The sequence below is a fragment of the Asterias amurensis genome, chromosome 14, assembly GCF_032118995.1.
Source record: "Asterias amurensis chromosome 14, ASM3211899v1".
NCBI classification, from domain to species: Eukaryota; Metazoa; Echinodermata; class Asteroidea; order Forcipulatida; family Asteriidae; genus Asterias; species Asterias amurensis.
This window is the reverse complement of record NC_092661.1, coordinates 282,127-301,122: the sequence shown is the minus strand read 5'-3', so window position 1 is coordinate 301,122 and position 18,996 is coordinate 282,127. Positions and strand designations below refer to the sequence as shown.

Genomic DNA, 18,996 nt, shown 5'->3' with positions numbered 1-18,996 from the left:
GACATCAACTGATTTGGTCAGATATTTTGAGCATCTCTTTTGACTTAGAGACTCCAATACCTTGCTTGGACACTGTTCATAAATGGACTCTTATTTGACCGTCTTCACCATGTGATATTGCTAGACATACAACCGTTTAGTATCTGAACTGAAATTCCAGGGTTTTGTTGTTGGAAATTTTCTTGAGTTAGCTTGAAACTGGAAATACATTGTCTAAATCCAATAATGCCTGTTCAAGGAGGAGGAACGCTTGTTCAACGCCTCCCGCACATGTCACATGCAAGCACCGGACTTCGTCATTTATACGAGAAAGTTGAGTCCGGAACCTTACCCACCGTCCAAACTAAAGATGCTCTATGCCGTCCAGCGCGCGATAAGACGGTACGGTATCCTCATGTGAAGAGGGTCGGTCCGTACTTACTCGGAAGAACCATTGGTGAGGGAAGCTTTGCTAAAGTCAAGGAGGCTCTTCATAGTGTTGTTGGTGAGAAGGTGAGTCAACTAATTGGAAAGGTTTTAGATTTGTAGATCGTATATTAAAAACAACAAAATCTGATCCTCCGATTACATTAATTTGCAAGAAGTAATAATTACATCTCTTAAAAAGTGACACAACATAAAATCAACATTTTAAAAGAATATATGAAACACATTGCCTTTACCTCATTTTTTACCATTTTTTGATTTTATTTTCAGTGAAGGAATAGTTGTTGTCTTCAATGTTTGTAATCAATTCCTTAGAATGTGTATGAGCAAGTTAATTACTTATCTATAAATAGCTTGTATCTATGAACAAAATGTCAACTTCTTGAGCATTTCAAGTAGCGCTGCTTGCAGCAACTTCCTCCTTGAAGTATCAGGCTTCTTTATAAAACATTACTTTTTAGGTTTCAGTCTTGAAATTGAGTAATGTTTTTCACTTCAATGCATCTCCGTTATGAAACAACTTTTACCACTTCATGTTCAATTCAGATTTTCAAGAGACTTTTAAAGACGCATTTGTTTGGATCTATATTTTTTGTAACCATTTGTTTGTATGTTTCATTTGATTGTATGTGTTGCGCACAGAGGTTCTTGCATTATGTATATATACATTTCTCGTAATGCTTTTAGTACTATTAATTAAGAGAAGTTCTTAAGAAATTAGCCTTAGATAAGACAGGTCCATTAGTGACACTGTTCATCCATACCTTGTCAAACTACTGTGTGCCATGCATGAATGTACACAATAACTCAATCCAATTCCCTTTTCTATAATCGATACCATAGAGCAAGGGACAAGTCGTAACAAATTGGTGATTGGTGTTGTTTCTAGATTGATGTTAAAGAAGTTTTTTCTTCTATAGTTTACACTCCAGTGTAGGTGTATTTGCCTAATCCATACCCATCTTTGGTGCCAAATACGAACATATACATTCATAAAGGTGTATAGAGTTATTTTGGTGGGAACTAAAGTTGACTTGACTCTCAAATGCACTGGTTATAGACAAAACATTGCTCTGTTTACATCTGTTCTAAGGAGCCATAGACAAAACAAACTCTTGGTCTTAGATTAAAACGATTTCTATGGGGGTGTAAAGAGTCTTCGTTTTCTGGGATCTCAAGAGCTAGGGATAAAAAAACAATGTATTGAGTTACATCCACGGGCGACGAGCATGAAAACAAAAGACTAGAATAATTCAAAACAATGCAATATAATAACAAATAAGATCAAGAAGTGAAAGGTCGTGTGTTATGTTGTCCAATCATAACAAGCGCTTTGACGTGAACACAATACAGGCTTACTTTACGAATTCGAAAAGTATTCTCTTCAAAAATAAATAACTAAATTATATTACTAAAAATCGCCTAATTTTATTGAAAATCGTTAACATCACTCTTGCAATTTAAAGTGTGCCATGATTACACTTTGCATATAAGATTAATCTAAGCACTTTGTTGCATCGGCCCCCTGGAGTGTTCTTAGCCTACCGTTATTCCTTATAGAATATAATAAAAAATAAATAAAAACATCATAAATTGCATAATTATCTTTACCTTCGATCAAAGTAAATATTATTCAAGATAAATGCAGAGATAAAATGTAAACTTGAGGATGGCAGATCTGATCAAATCATAAATCATTCCACAGGTTGCTGTTAAAATCATTGATAAGAAAGAAGCACGTAAGGACCCATATCTACGAAAGAACATGCGACGGGAGGCGAGTCTACTTCAGTCATTACGTCAGCATCCTAACATCATCTCGCTTTATGAAGTCATGGAAACTGACAACAACTTCTATATGGTAAAACAATCTCAACATTTTAGTGTACTGTTCATATTACTGATGTTGTTCTTGTTTGTTTGTGAAGTGCAATGGTCATTTTTTGAACTGCGTTAAAGAGCTATTATATTATTATTATTCAATTGAGAAATATGAAGAACGGTACTGGGTTAAAGCCATTTCAATTGTATCAAAATATCTAATTCAGAGGTTAATGTTACGCCTTTTGTTACAACAAAACGGTACTGACCATATTTTGACAATTAGCTAAAATAAGCCAATCGGATTCCCTTGTTGTCTATTATTTGATATCTGAAATTAAATGTTGCATCCACTTTAAGGTGATCCTCTGCTGTCGATTCCCAGCTAAGTTTTGTGTGTGATTCATATTCCTGGCTACATGGTAGTTAGAAACTGTTGTATAGCTTCTGGCTAACACCCACAACAAAGGTGTTGACTATTAATAGAGAGACTGCCAATAATATAGAGCTAGCCTCAGTTGGTAGAGTGCCTGTACGTTTATAACATTGTCGTTGGTACAGATCCCGCGCTAATGAATTGTCTTTGTTCAATCCAAAATCATTTATAATTTACCCAGTCAGTTTCCCTTGTGGTTTATTATTTTGATATGATCCAATTCTGTCTAAAATGTGTCTATTTTTGTTGAATATTTGTCTTGTAGGTTTTAGATCTGTGTACTGGTGGTGCATTATTGGATCGTATATGTAGTAAGAAATGTCTTCAAGAGGATGAGGCAAGACGCTACGTCAAACAGATTGTATCAGCTGTTGACCATATTCACCAAGCTGGAATTCTACACAGGTAAACAACAACACCAACAACAACAACAACAACAATAACATTAACAACAACAACATTAACATAAACAACAACAACGACAACAATAACAACATCAACATAAACAAAAACAACGACAACGACAACGACACTAACAAAACGAGCTTGACACTAGACCTTCTGCTTCTTCTCTCACCCATACACTCATGATTTGCTGAGATGTAGAACAAGGAGTCATTCCAAGAGATGTAGAACAAGGAGTCATTCCTAGAGATGTAGAACAAGGAGTCATTCCTAGAGATGTAGAACAAGGAGTCATTCCAAGAGATGTAGAACAAGGAGTCATTCCAAGAGATGTAGATCAAGGAGTCAGTCCAAGAGATGTAGAACAAGGAGTCATTCCAAGAGATGTAGAACAAGGAGTCATTCCAAGAGATGTAGAACAAGGAGTCATTCCAAGAGATGTAGAACAAGGAGTCATTCCTAGAGATGTAGAACAAGGAGTCATTCCAAGAGATGTAGAACAAGGAGTCATTCCAAGAGATGTAGAACAAGGAGTCATTCCAAGAGATGTAGAACAAGGAGTCATTCCAAGAGATGTAGAACAAGGAGTCATTCCAAGAGATGTAGAACAAGGAGTCATTCCTAGAGATGTAGAACAAGGAGTCATTCCAAGAGATGTAGAACAAGGAGTCATTCCAAGAGATGTAGAACAAGGAGTCATTCCAAGAGATGTAGAACAAGGAGTCATTCCAAGAGATGTAGAGCAAGGAGTCATTCCTAGAGATGTAGAACAAGGAGTCATTCCAAGAGATGTAGAACAAGGAGTCATTCCAAGAGATGTAGAACAAGGAGTCATTCCTAGAGATGTAGAACAAGGAGTCATTCCTAGAGATGTAGAACAAGGAGTCATTCCAAGAGATGTAGAACAAGGAGTCATTCCAAGAGATGTAGAACAAGGAGTCATTCCAAGAGATGTAGAACAAGGAGTCATTCCAAGAGATGTAGAACAAGGAGTCATTCCAAGAGATGTAGAACAAGGAGTCATTCCAAGAGATGTAGAACAAGGAGTCATTCCAAGAGATGTAGAACAAGGAGTCATTCCAAGAGATGTAGAACAAGGAGTCATTCCAAGAGATGTAGAACAAGGAGTCATTCCAAGAGATGTAGAGCAAGGAGTCATTCCAAGAGATGTAGAACAAGGAGTCATTCCAAGAGATGTAGAACAAGGAGTCATTCCAAGAGATGTAGAACAAGGAGTCATTCCAAGAGATGTAGAACAAGGAGTCATTCCAAGAGATGTAGAACAAGGAGTCATTCCAAGAGATGTAGAGCAAGGAGTCATTCAAAGAGATGTAGAACAAGGAGTCATTCCAAGAGATGTAGAACAAGGAGTCATTCCAAGAGATGTAGAACAAGGAGTCATTCCAAGAGATGTAGAACAAGGAGTCATTCCAAGAGATGTAGAACAAGGAGTCATTCCAAGAGATGTAGAACAAGGAGTCATTCCAAGAGATGTAGAACAAGGAGTCATTCCAAGAGATGTAGAACAAGGAGTCATTCCAAGAGATGTAGAACAAGGAGTCATTCCAAGAGATGTAGAACAAGGAGTCGTTCCAAAAGCTTTCTGCTTCTTATTGGAACTCCTTGCCTGGTGTTGTTTCCCTACATCCTATAATCTAAACTGTTATTAGAGGAAAATCAATTCCTACCTTCGGCTCCCTTGAGTTATTTTTCACCCAATTTTCCTTCTTCTAGCTCCACCAAGAGTGGCTTTAGCCTTGTTTTGGCAAACTTGCCTTAAAAAATCCCAAAGAGCAACACATGGTGTTTTCCGACAAAATGTTTTTCCATTATCTTAACATATTTTCTATGGATGCAAAGTTTAGATAGCTCTGTCTTAAATCTCTTTCCTTATGTTTTACTTTCAGAGACTTAAAGGTTGAAAACCTCCTTCTGGATGAAAACAACAACATCAAGATTATCGGTAAGTGTTTGCTGTTTTCCTTCAAAACGTCTAGAGGTTTAATTGCAATTTTGTAGCAAGGGCAAAACTCAAATTACCCATAGGTGTTTGTATTTTATTCCAGAAAAAAACCTTCGTTTTTTCCAACATACATTATGATCCCTTTGTTGCATTTATTGCAATAGCTATGATATGAAAGTACCGACCTTTCCTTCAAATGATTTGATCACCAGCGCCCTCTTTTGTTTCTATGTCAACTTCTGTTGAATGCAATAAAATGGATCTTTGTTAGATAGTATATTTAAACAACTTCAAAATTATCAAATGAGCTTGCCAGATCTCATAAAATACATGAAATGATTTCAAGACAACCACTTTAATCTGAGTGTTAGGGACGGGTGGTAGTTGCCGATAGGTTATTTTATAAACCAATGGCATACACGATCGGTTGGGTGGGGGGGGGGGGGGGGGCGTGGACGAGGTATTAACTGTCAAGGAACCATGATGCCGCAAAATTATGAAATTGTATTGTCATTTGCCTCCCAAATTTAAATTTTGTTCAATGCTGTCGTTGGAAATCTCGGGGAAAATCCTCAATCAAGAATACCTCCTGATCAATCATTCAATACGAGAAGATTTATTAAGTTGTCCTGGCATTTCTTTTGTTCATTTTCGTTTTGAAAATCAACTTTCAATTTCATGTTCTAGAAATGTAATAAATCTGATTGAACAAATTGATATCCGAGAGATATTCTCTGAACAGATGTTTCACCTTTGACCTCAAGAATAAAGATGTAAAAATTCCCGACATTCAGTTGATGTTATTTTACACAATTCTAGAGGAGGTCTATTGTGTATTTTTCGTTTACACCATTGTCTATTCTACACGCCTTCCGTCAAACATTGCAATCACTAGCGCAATTGCATCACCGGATCTTCAATTTCATTCGGAAATTAATTTTGTTCTCATCGTTTGAAATAGTCAGTCAACTATTCAGCGTTCATTGCACATAATTTAATAAGGTATAATTCAAATTCACTCGGTCGCAATGAACCATTGAAGCTAAGTAAAAAGCATGGATGGTAATTTTTATGATCAATAATTCGATTGAAAATATGGATGCCATGTTTGTATACATGTCTGTTCCATGTTTGTATGTTTGTATTTGCAAAAGGCATACGTAGTCTCCGAGAATTTCAATTCTAAACTATCAGTCCTTGTGTTAGTTCATTCCTTTTTTTTGAAACCCCGAACGTCCAAAATATCGGTCTTGATTTATTCTAGAAGAGTTATTTATAAATAAAGTTGAAGGCGGATTGAGTGGGCGGAGAACAATGCCTCCTTTGTTCCCTTCCAACTTGGTTTTGAGTAACATGAGCCAACAGCCGGGAAGACGACAACAATGACATTACAAAACATTATGATTAATTCATTGAGCAATTAGATCTCGATGCTATAACCTGCGAGCTGAGACGGGCTTTCAGGGGCAATAAAAACCTTTGTTTTACGTTCTGAAAAAATGTAGTCTTGTTACAAGACGTTAGTAATGTGTGCGGCGAGTCGAGATAGACCCACTGCTGGAACCGAAGTCTACACTCATTTGCTTTCTGTCGAGCAACCATGTAAATTACCATTCCTGGTCCACGGTCTGACGTCATTATGTCGTCACGTGTTAGGCATTTGATATTGTGTCAATCTTGATGGAGATTTAATCACATAAAAATACGTCAGTTTAAAAACATTTCAAGACTTATGCTGAAATTGTGGAAATATTAGAAGAAGACAATAGCAAAAAACTGGATGAGTTTGTAATAAGAAACCTCGGTTTGTGCAGACTTTATCCAGACTTGTATGCAATTTAATACGAATAGGAAATGTAGGTTTGTAAGTGGGTCGGGGTAGATCCAGTTTGATTTCAGAAAAGGACTAGACTTTATTTACAATTACAGAGACTTACAAAATTTCACATCTAATAATACCAATTTGATACCATTTGTCTTTGGATGAGGTAAAGGAAACAACACTGATACGGTCCCATCCATTTGCGTGATTACTCGCATGTCGATCAAGTTTCTTATAAAAGCTTATTTGAAAACTGTACAACGAAAAGCCTGAAGACGATCATTTTTCTCCACTTTCTATATTATGTTCCCCAAATACACGAAGACAGTTATACTCTTGAGATGGTGTTTAGATTATGTAGATGTTGGATTGAGATAGCGAGGTTTTGTTGAGTCTTACTCTGAACTGCAGAAATTCAATGCAGTAATGTAACACTACTTTCATTTTGTTTGATTACAGAGTTTTGATTCAGTGTTTAATTTCTTAGTTGTGTTCAATATTCTAGATTTGAGATTAAATACAGATTCCTTGTTTTTGGCTGATTACAGATTTTGGATTGAGTAACTTCATAGGGTACAGCAGCTCGTCTAGTACGAAGGGTACAGGCGTACGAGCCGAGTTCCAGGCTACTCAGTGTGGTAGTCCAGCATACGCTGCGCCAGAGATTATTGCTAATAAGAAATACGGACCAAAGGTGGATGTATGGAGCATGTATGTACCACTTCAACTTTATTTGTTTTTCCCATCTTAAAGATGCAATCCCGTTGATGAATAGATGGATTGCACATGACGCGATTGACCGCCATCTTTGATAAAACGTGTGGGTGCAAGGCTGTCATTGGTTGAGAGTCGTGCGTAGCGCGTTCACACTTGTACTTTTCCATTGATTTACATCAAATATTGCGGTCGATGACGTCATGTGCAATCCATCTATACGTGTAGTGTGACAACTTTGTAATGACTGCAAGTCGATTTTCTATAAAGAATAACAGTGAACGGCTGGTTTTAAGACTAGTTTATGTCTACTAATGAATCCTGCTTGTTTTGATGAGAAGCTAAAACAGGCCAAAAAACGTTTCCTTTTCTCAAAAGATTAAATCTTTTTGGAAAGATGAAAGTAATTTTAACGGAAATTGCATTTCTTATTTCATATCAAGCCAACATGCACCTATTGAGCTTGCGATAAGACTATACTTATGGGGACTATAGAACTTGTAGTCTCTTTAATAAGGTTGCAGTAACAGCGTAAGCATCGTCTGTCTGATGTTATTGAACCAATGGATGACGGTTGGTCGAGAGTTCAGACGCTGTTCTAGTTTAATAACATCGACTGCTCAGCCTGCTCTCACCAAACGTTGTCAGTATACGATGTAGTTTGGCTGGTAGGCCTCACAAATACTGCTCTTTAAATGCTAGGGCGGTAACCAGCACAAACATTGGCTGATAACCTGTGTGTGTTACTAATAGCAAGCTGCTTTTAAATGCAAGGGGGGCATTTAAAAAATAAACAAACTACTGATCATGTTTTTACAAACCATAGTTTTATTCAATAAACGGCAAACTCGGTCTTCTTTGTATTTAAAAGGAGAATACATCTCAATATAAATGTCACACTTTTTAACAATATTGTCCTAAAATAATGTAAAATACAATCTTACTGTCTGCACAAAAATATTCTTCTTGAAAAATAGTTTCAAGAGAAAGGATCCATGTGATTTTATTGAGCTATGAAGGTAAATGTTATTAGACTGTAGGTATGTTATGATGGATAGATGAAAAGGCTGCAAGGTATCTTTGCTGTCATGAAGACCTAGTATTCTGGATTTATATCATTCAACAAAATCTAATTATGTGAAGATGTTAAGGAAGCAAAGAATTCTCAGTCAATTGTTTATATTCTAGTAAGTCAAACAAGCAGGATAAAAGTCAGAAGTCATAACTGGGGGTTGCTATTTCTCCTGAGCAAGATTGAGTGTTTAGCAAGTTGTGTTGGCGCGAATAGCTTCAGGGAGTGATGAAGACCTTCACTAATTTTGTAAAACCAAAGACGTGTCCAGCAAAACGCTATTAAGTTTATGGTTTCTGCTCTGACTGACTTGTCCCAATTCGTACGAAACATTTCTATACATGTATGTGTTATGCAGTCTGTTCTTTTATGATGCTCATGTTGTGGCACTCACACTCAAGATAAAATATGACAACATCACACGAAGCATGGCAACAAAGCGCAATTACTTCGACTATCATGTCCACTGACATCTGACAAATTCTCGTCAAATCTCGCGTTGTTATTAGTTGACCCTTTCTCGTGGTGATATCAGAGATGGGTTTGCCTTACTTCAGTAGATAAGTTTATCTTGATAAAGCTAGGCGTGTATTAACACGTGATGAGTGATATCCATAGATGCGTCTATGTCTGACACCCTGAGGTCATACACAGTAATGATATACTGTTTTGTTGTACAATAAGGGCCAGTCTAATCTCCCAGCCTCAGCCTGCTCGTCTCCTTTCATTCGTTGATTTTGTTTGTTCAATTCAATTTCAAATACACATTTATTTCCATACTTCCATGAAAAATGTAATAATTAGTATTGCTTGTTTAACGCTATTCCAAAGAGTATGATCATAGCGCTTTACAATGAAAACATCGCGAAAAATATCGACAAGTACATAAAGTAAAGCAATGCAGGAACGTCATAAGTAATGATATACTGTTTTTCTTTTCTTGCTGTTCTTATTGTCTGTGCTTGAATTTTTGCCTGTGAAATTAATAATTGAAATGAGATGAAGTAGAGTATGGGGCTGTTTTGATAAAACCGAAGCTTGTGAAACACAACCAGACAGACAAAGAAAGAAACAAACAGACAAACATGCAAACATTCGTGTAAAAGAAAAGATGAGGGTACATTTGACAAACTTTAAACACTGACTAAATTGGGAGATATCAAAATCTGAACATATCGAAGATCATTAAAGCATACCTTGGAGCTATTTGTATCTCAAGAGTTCTTCAATAATCAGGACATCTAGGGGCGTCGAAGGGACATTGTCGTTGAGAGTGTGTCTGAAAGCTGTTTGGAACTCGGGGAGACGGGGGGGGGGGTGGTGCTAGAATCCAGTGTGCTAACTCGCTTACTGTCCGACTATTTCAAATTGAGAAATGACTTTGAGTTTGACTGATGGACTTGCACTTCTACAAAACGCGCAATGCGTGTATTTAATTATGTCAGAGCAATTAACATTCTTTCATTGTTTAAATCAAAAGCAATAAATTTAGACGGCAGTGTGACTAAGTATAAGTTTGGTTGTCCTTGTTCTACCCTTCTCACAATGCCTGATTTGAGTCTCAAATGCATACAGAGAAAGCACCACTTCGTGAGGTGCCTAGCCCTGCCCATCCTGACACCCCTTGCGGCACGCAGCTAGACCAGCAACTAGTCCACAATTTTCTCCAATGCCCCTAACAGACTTAAGTGTCCGTTAAACAATAATCCGATTATTTGACAATAAGTAGAAGTTTTCCCTGAAAGCAGAGTCTTAATCAATGTCTTCTTATTAGTAGAAAGCCAACTCGTCTGCCTTTTCATCTTCATTGTTGAAATCGATCTTGCCTCCATCCTTCCAACCGGAGGGAGGGGGTGGGTCTACTCTGCTAAGATTTGACAGCAATGAAAATAACTGTTTGGCGATGGTTAAAGGGACATTACAGAATTTGAAAGAAAACAAATCGTCTAAGTTCCAAGATTTACATACAACTTACACGGTCTAATGATGTTGATAGTAGAAAACATCCATTGAAAGATTTCCGTCTGCAATGTCATTATTTGATAAGAAATCAATGAAACTAACTTCCCGTTTGAAGTTTATTGCTCAGTTAGCGTTTTAGCAAATTACTATTTATCGATTTCATGCAAAATGTGTAATCGTTTTTTTCCATTATTTTCTCGTGACCCAGATGGCCGATTAATCTCAAACTTCTGTAGGTTTGTCAGTTTATTATATTATGGATTACATAAAGTGCTTACACTGCCAGCAACTGTTTTGTTAGCAAAATCCAATTCTGTAATGTTCCTTTAAGGGTGCCATTGAGGGCTGAAGCCAATTACTTGATGGCGTCTGGAAGTATTCGAATATTCAGTCCAGCGTATCCTACAATACTGCAAACATAATTGAAATATGGGTTCATTTCCTTCCGTTTTGCAATGTCTCAGACTGAGTAGTTGCCCAGTTCTCCTGAGAGTTGCTTTTTTCTTCAATTTTGATTCGCAGTAATTTTTGAAGAGTCCTTAATATTGACGATGTCTTCTTCATCAAGAAGAACCCAATCGTAAGATGTTTGCTGTCTCGCTCAAGATTGTCTAAGATAAATTGTCAAAAAGAAATAAATGGAAAACCTGGATGTTTGACTCCCCTATAGAGACAACTTGATTAGACTGGTTCCCATTTTTATTGAGGAAACAGCTTTTAACAATTTCACATTTTGTTATGTTTTAGAGTTTATTTATTTGCTTATTCTTATGCCTTGACGTTCCTTTTTATACACAATATTCATTTCGTCGTATCTACATGTATATGGATAAAGTTATCGGATTGTTTGTTCCTTTAATTACTTAAAACAGACTATTGCCAGAATGTTATAAATTGAATATCACGATAATGACATTTCTGTGTTTTGTTTCCAGTGGAGTCAACACGTTTGCTATGCTAGCTGGCTCACTGCCATTCACCGTGGAACCATTTAATATTAAACTTCTTCTAAAGAAGATTAACAACAGAGAAATGGCTGAGATTCCAACCAATTTAACTAATGGTAAACATTCATTCATTCATCTTCATTAGAAAACCAAATGTATTTAGGTTTAGACTTTACTATAAGGAATGAACAGTAATGTTCACAATTTACCTTAGTTCACGTTTGTCGCTACCGTGTTGTAGACTGTTAAAGGCATTGGACACTATTGGTAATTGTCAAAGACCAGTCTTCTCACTTGGTGTATCTCAACGTATGCATACAATAACAAACCTGTGGAAATTTTGACTCAATTGGTCCTTGAGGTTGCAAGAGAATAATGAAAGAAAAACACCAGTGTTTCACAAATGCGTGCCCTTTCAGGTACCTACAAATTGCTTCAGGACTGAAGTCTTTTACTGTTTGACTGAGAATTATTATCCCTTTCTTAAAGAACTACGTTATTTTTTAAGAGGGAACCGTTTCTCACAATATTTTATCAACATCTCTTCTTAACCTGTAATACCAAGTTAGTTTTTGTACTTAGTTATTTGGAGTGTTGACAAATAGTGTCCAGTGCTTTCCCTACTGGGCAATTTGATACCAATAATTTATAGTGAAATGAATTGCCTATTATTATTTCAGTGTTTTAGCTGCAAGGAGTATCAAGCCAGTCTACGTGCGTAGATTTAAGAAGTAAAGCTAGACATCTTACTGTCTTACACGATTCTTTGATGTTTGTTTTTCTCAGAGTGTAAAGATTTCATCAGAAGGCTCCTTCATCCCGATCCAAGAAAGCGGTATTCCATCTTAGAGGCAATGAATCATAAATGGTTAGTTGGAGACGTGGATGCAGTCATCCGCCCCCGTACAGCAAGCTCCGCCCACAGTGGTCGAATCAGTCGGATGGACCTCGAGACAGACATACTTGACTACATATGGACCAATATGGGTTACAACATCTCTCACGTGACCGACTCCGTCATCAGTAAACGATGTGATGAATATTCAGCGATGTATTACTTGCTACTGCGCAGGCGTGATCGGCATCATGTTAAGATGTTGAAGCGTCTAGAGACCAAAGATGAAAGTGGATCAGATGCAAAGGATTCTGGGATAAGTGCTCCCAAACTCTATGATGAAGCGGTACGTATTAACATATTCATTATGTACCAAAGGTGATTCATGACAAATTTGACCATTATTAAATTGTGCATAAATGCTTCGTTTTTGAAAGGGCAAGGGCACCAAGGCATTTTCTCCTTGGTAAAGGGCAGGCACCCTATGAAGAAATTGTAAATTGCTACTGGATTATTTCAAGGACACCATGGCAATGACCAGGGAGCATGGAGGGACTCGCCTTCGTGGCCTCCGTGAAGCATCAGGCCTTAATGTAGGGTGGCCATTTTACTTTCCTTTTATTCAGTTGTAGCGAAACCGAGGCTGGAATGGAAAACAGTCTGGTGCTAAAACAAAGTAAATATCGTTTTGTATGAAGAGAGATGGGACACATGATTTAGAGTTATTTTAACAGCTGCTTAAAGACAGTGGACACTATTGGTAATTGTCGAAGACCAGTCTTCTCGCTCGGTGTATCTCAACATATGCATGAAATAACAAACCTGTGAAAATTTGAGCTCAATTGGTCGTCGAAGTTGTGAGATAATAATGAAAGAAAAAACACCCTTGTCACACGAAGTTGTGGACGTTTAGATGGTTGATTTCGAGACCTCAAGTTCTAAACTTGAGGTCTCTAAATCAAATTCGCTGAAAATTACTTCTTTCTCGAAAACTATGGCACTTCAGAGGGAGCCGTTTCTCACAATGTGTTATACTACCAACCTCTCCCCATTACTCGTTACCAAGTAAGGTTTCGTGCTAATAATTATTTTGAGTAATAACCAATAGTGTCCACTGCCTTTAAAGTAAAGAGTGCATAGTAAAGTGCTTGGTTTTAGGTAATTGATATATTAAGATTAAAGATGCATAGAGTCACATGAGATGATGTTATGAAGACTGAACCACATCCTCTAGTCTGGCCCCTGGCAAACAGGAAACCCAAGACTTCATCACTAACTCTGTGTCACAGTTGGATTAATTATTTACTCTTAAACTAGACGCATTATTGAAATCACAGGAACTTGATCTGTGTTCCAAACGCGCAATAATTGAATTTGTTTGCAAATCCCTCTGATTAGTTTTCCCTTTGCGCAGTTTGAGAAAAACAATAGAGTTTTGCCGACGGCGCACTTTGGTGACGCAGTATGAGGGTGGCCCTGACGTCACATGACCATTGTCATGTGACCATATCACGTGGAAATGCGAAGTTGATGTATGGACAAAGACAAAATATACTATTGTTTGAATTGGAGTCAGTGTAATAGGTGACTTACCTCAATGTCTGGTTAGTTTTACGCAATTTAATAGAGAGACTTTTAAAAGTGTCGTTTTGGAGAAAATCGAGGGAAAATGGAAACGACATGGAAGTAATGAGATTTAAATCAACCCGAGACTATTTAAATAATTTTACAACAATGTATTATTTCTCCATGGAAGGAAAGGCAGCTTCCATTTTATTTGACAAATTTGCACATTTTGTCTGGTATCATCCCTTTATAGGACTGCGTCTTCTGCGTGATGGTTGAAATAATTCACTCTATTCAATCTTTCAAAGTCTAATTCTCTTATCCTGATCATAATCTTCCCTATCCTTTATTAATTGGAATTCCACCGACCGGTCATTCACATTAACCGACTAATAGTCATTTTGATTAGCGACAAATCAACCATCATTAAAGGCACTGGACACGTCTTCTCACTTGGTAGATCCCAACATAATGGATAACATAAAACAACTGTGAAAAGGTGGTCTCTTTGGTCATCACAGTTGCAAGAGATGAATAAAAGAAGATTCGTTTGCACAAATTTGTGCGCCTTCAGATGCCCGAGAAAGGCTTCAGCCTAGATTCAAATGTTCGAGTGAGAAATTACCCCTTTCTAAAAAAACAACGTTACTTCAGAGGGAGCCGTTTCTCATAATGTTTTATATTATCAACAGCTCTCCATTGCTCGGTACCAAAAAAGTTTGTATGCTTATAATTAGTTTGAGTAACTACCAATAGTGCCCGCCTTTAACAATTGGGGCTTTTAAGTAATATTTCACTCTTTAATTGTCCTCTATGCAGACTGCGATGGAGCTAGCAGGTCGGAAAAATGGATCTCTTCATTTCAAAATGGCGCTGCTGTTGCAGCAAGAAAAGGAAGACAACGCCACCAACGACAACGACAGTGATGCAGACGAACCTGAGCCAGAAGGTATCAATCAAAAAGATCAAGAGATCCAAGAACCAATCAGTGGCAAGCACGTCATGACGTCATCAAGTGCTTTGCCAAACAAGGACCAAAAGAACCTCAGCTTTAAGTTGGATGTTGAAGATCCAAATACAAACAGATCGAAAACCATGGCAACGGAAGAGGTGCGAAGGGATTGGACCCAAACATCCAATAAAGTCACCCAAAGTATGTCAGATAATCATGCAAGTGTAAAGACACAAATCTACAAACTTTCCACTGCACATCGAGTGAACCTAACGTTCAGACAATCTGAGTTGAAAACCCAAACATTTTCTGATCACTATAACTACCGGAAACATGATACGAAAACAAGTATGAGGGCTAGTCTAGCTCCTACACGAACTGCAAACGTATCTGTCGACATAAAAACCTTGCCTAGACCTACCAACATCTCTGTCGACACAAAAGCCTCGCCTAGACCTACCAACATCTCTCTCGACACAAAAACCTCGCCTAGACCTACCAACATTTGTGTCGACACAAAAACCTCGCCTAGACCTACCAACATTTGTGTCGACACAAAAACCTCGCCTAGACCTACCAACATTTGTGTCGACATGAAAAACTCACGTAGGCCTTTCAACATCTCTATCGACACAAAAGCCTCGCCTAGACCTACCAACATCTCTCTCGACACAAAAACCTCGCCTAGACCTACCAACATTTGTGTCGACACAAAAACCTCGCCTAGACCTACCAACATTTGTGTCGACATGAAAAACTCACGTAGGCCTTTCAACATCTCTGTCGACACAAAAGCCTTGGCTAGACCTACCAACATCTCTCTCGACACAAAAACCTCGCCTAGACCTACCAACATCTCTGTGGATCTAAAGACCCTACCTATGCCTATCTGGAGGCAATCTGATTCTATCGACACTAACAATCTGACCAATCGTATAGGTAGTATGGACATCACACCAAGGGATGGATTTATTAAGATCGACAAAGACACCAACAATAATAACCTCAAAGATAAAACAGAACCATTCAGCATCCAATCAACAAATCCTTCTCAAAATGATGCGATTGTGAAATACAAAGATACCAGACACACTCAACACGTCCCCATTGACTTTGCGACTAAAAGACGAAAGCTGAAGATTGTCAAAAGAAGAAGCTTTGATAACTCCTCTTTCATTCTAAGACGACCTGTTAGGATAATTAAGAAGAGTAGCTCAAATGATAGCAAGATGATTGTTCGAGTTACTGGGAGGCCAAAGACCCCACTCGCCACCGAAGTAGGCATCAAAAGAAAGGGTTCAATCCAAACAGCCAATCACAAGAGAAAACAAGACACAAGCCGTGGATCTCAACGCAAGAAATATACATCTAAGAAAGATTGGGGAGCATCTGAAAGATGCAAGAACCCCTATAAGTGTGAAAAAGAGAAGTCGGTTAAGAAAGACATAGAGCAAGATTCTCTGTCATCACAAGACGTGCCTGAGGCTGCTCCTCCTCTGACGAAACTGTCAAGGAAGAAATCTCCTCTTAATCTGAACGCTAATGTAAGGAAGCCGATGTTCACTGAAGCTTCAGCTGAATCAGTTGTGTAATTTTATTTGATATAAAAAAAAAACAAGCCAGTCGCAGGTATTGACTTTGTTATTTAATAATAATCACAATCAACATTGCATGCAGGAAAGGTATTAAACTTGTTAAAAGTATTAATTTTATTATTGACTGTAGTTTACTTTGGTGTGCGGATTGCTGTTGATTCATTTTGTATTCAGTGCACGTTAAACGTAGCGTCCCAGCTTGCATATTGGTGTTTTGTTCTTAGATTAAATTAATGACTTGGGGGCTGAGGTCTCCTGCTTTCTCTCCATAAGAAAACTGCCTTAAAGGTTGACCACACACGCATAGCTATCGTCACACATTCTAAGTTTGAATCTTAAAAGCATGAAGGTATATTGGAGTAATAAATGGTTATTCTGCATGAGTGTTTTGTGGTGCAGCCTGAACTAACATGTTTTTTTCCAGCTCAAAAATAATTCCTTCGAAGAAAAAAATATTTTGGTGGAGATGTGAGTGTCCAATTATAGTTCTGGTTTTGCCAGCTGTTAACCACTATATGGATGGCTTCTATATGACCTATTGCTAATAGTGTAGTAGGGCTTTGACCCAAGCAAACCATGTAATATATCTCAGAACCATTTCTTATTTGTCTTTATAAGTTTTGTTTTATTACCCTGGTCAAGATGGTATCGAGGCATGTGAACACAAGACCTATAGCATTGAATGCAATTAAATTCAACTTGCAGTTCTGTCCAATTGCGTTTTGTTTGTTTTGGTGTATATTTTGAACCTTGTATAAATACCCTAGGGGAATAGAATCTCAGTTTTTTGCCGAGCTGTTCCTAAATTTACAACTCGCCTGAGTTGCAGGACTAATATACCATGCATAGTGGTTAAATTCGATGAAAAGGTTATACAAACACGGCTATATAACATTATTTTAAGGAACAAAATAGCAAGGTATCTGTAATGAAAATGTCGGGGATGAACTGCTAATAACATTAGGTCTAGAATGGTTCAGGAAAGGTTTAGGGTACTTGAATCATTGGTAATGAGAAGATAAGAAGGAATTGGAATTGTGGTTTTTTCACGAGGAATTAACATCAGTTTAAACAACTTTAACATTAGTTCGTAAACTGTAGTTAGGGCTCCTTGAAACTTTTTGAATGTGAGAGAACGAGAAATATTATAGGATTAATGGAATTGTTGCATTTTAACGCGGAATTGAACGAAGTTTAAACAAGCTTAAACACCCATCAGTAAACGTTATTGCGCAAGCCACAAACCTTCCATGTTGAAAAAAAATCGTGGATGTACATTAGTTAACCTAAAACGTTAAACCGAATGCGGCTACATGTTCTATGCCTTTAAATTGAATTTCAACATGGCAGTGAAATGGTGTGGTGTTGATACAGCAGTGCTATGGGTCGTTAGATGGTAACTCAGCACTTAACTCAATGAAAGATAACATTTCTACTTCTCATGATATCCAATTTCCTCCTCAAATAACGTTATTTGGACTGACTTTATCAAGCACAGGGTTTGTCAATACGTTTACCCATGTCCTGGTTTGGTTTACACGATAGATGCAAGCAACAGTTTGCATGAGGAAACGGGACATTCATTCCAATAGTCAAGTTTCAACATATGTTGGAGATTGCAACACAATATTGTAGTTTACTTCTAGGGACATTCAGTATTAAAACCATCAATCTGTTTTCGATTTGTTTTAACCCACCCACACATCCCAAATATTGTGATTGTTAACTTTTCACAGACTAATGATATACTTTAGAATAAAGTAATTGCTATAAAATGAAGCAGCTATTTTAGATCTGTGCCCAACCATAATCAGGAGTTTTCAGTGATTTGTTGTTGCTTCCATTATGCAACGTTGTCAGTTTTTAAAGGCAGTGGACACTATTGGTAATTACTCAAAATAATTAATGTCATGAATACTTTACTTGGTAATGAGTAATGGGGAGAGGTTGATAGTATAAAACACTGTGAGAAATGGCTACCTCTGAAGTGACGTAGTTTTTAAGAAAGAAGTAGTTTTCCACGTATTTGATTTCGAGACCTCAAGTTTAGAATTTGAGGTCTCGAAATCAAGTATCTGAAAGCACACAACTTCGTCTGACAATGGTGTTTTTTCTTTCATTGTTATCTCGCAACTTCCACGACCAATTGAGCTCAAATTTGTCAAGGTTTGTTATTTTATGCATATTTTGAGATACAATAAGTGAGAAGACTGGTCTTTGACAATTACCAATAGTGTCCACTGTCTCATTTAACAGAAAATGAAACAACTGTCATCTCTCCACCAGTTGTTACCTTCAAACAAGGCTAACCAATTTCCAGCTCAGCTGCAACAAACATGAACGAAAATCTGGAAGGATAGGTTTCCCTTAAATAAACAGTTCTTGTTTTTCAATTATTTTAACTGTAATTGAATTTCGGTTTTCAGTTTATTTTTTTTCACCCACCAACCTACCATTTGGAATAATCGGACTTGGGTGGT

General features: G+C 37.5%; 1 protein-coding gene across 1 annotated transcript; it reads left to right on the top strand.

Annotated features, from left to right (window-relative positions):
• Nucleotides 1-225: 225 nt before the first annotated feature.
• LOC139947600 (uncharacterized) lies at nucleotides 226-18,312 on the top strand. Its single transcript, XM_071945547.1, has 8 exons — nucleotides 226-492; nucleotides 2,132-2,287; nucleotides 2,949-3,088; nucleotides 4,996-5,051; nucleotides 7,422-7,584; nucleotides 11,557-11,684; nucleotides 12,355-12,749; nucleotides 14,789-18,312. Exons 1-8 carry the CDS (start codon nucleotides 226-228, stop codon nucleotides 16,511-16,513), a joined length of 3,030 nt encoding a protein of 1,009 aa, XP_071801648.1. The 3' UTR covers nucleotides 16,514-18,312.
• The last annotated feature ends 684 nt before the right edge of the window (nucleotides 18,313-18,996 follow it).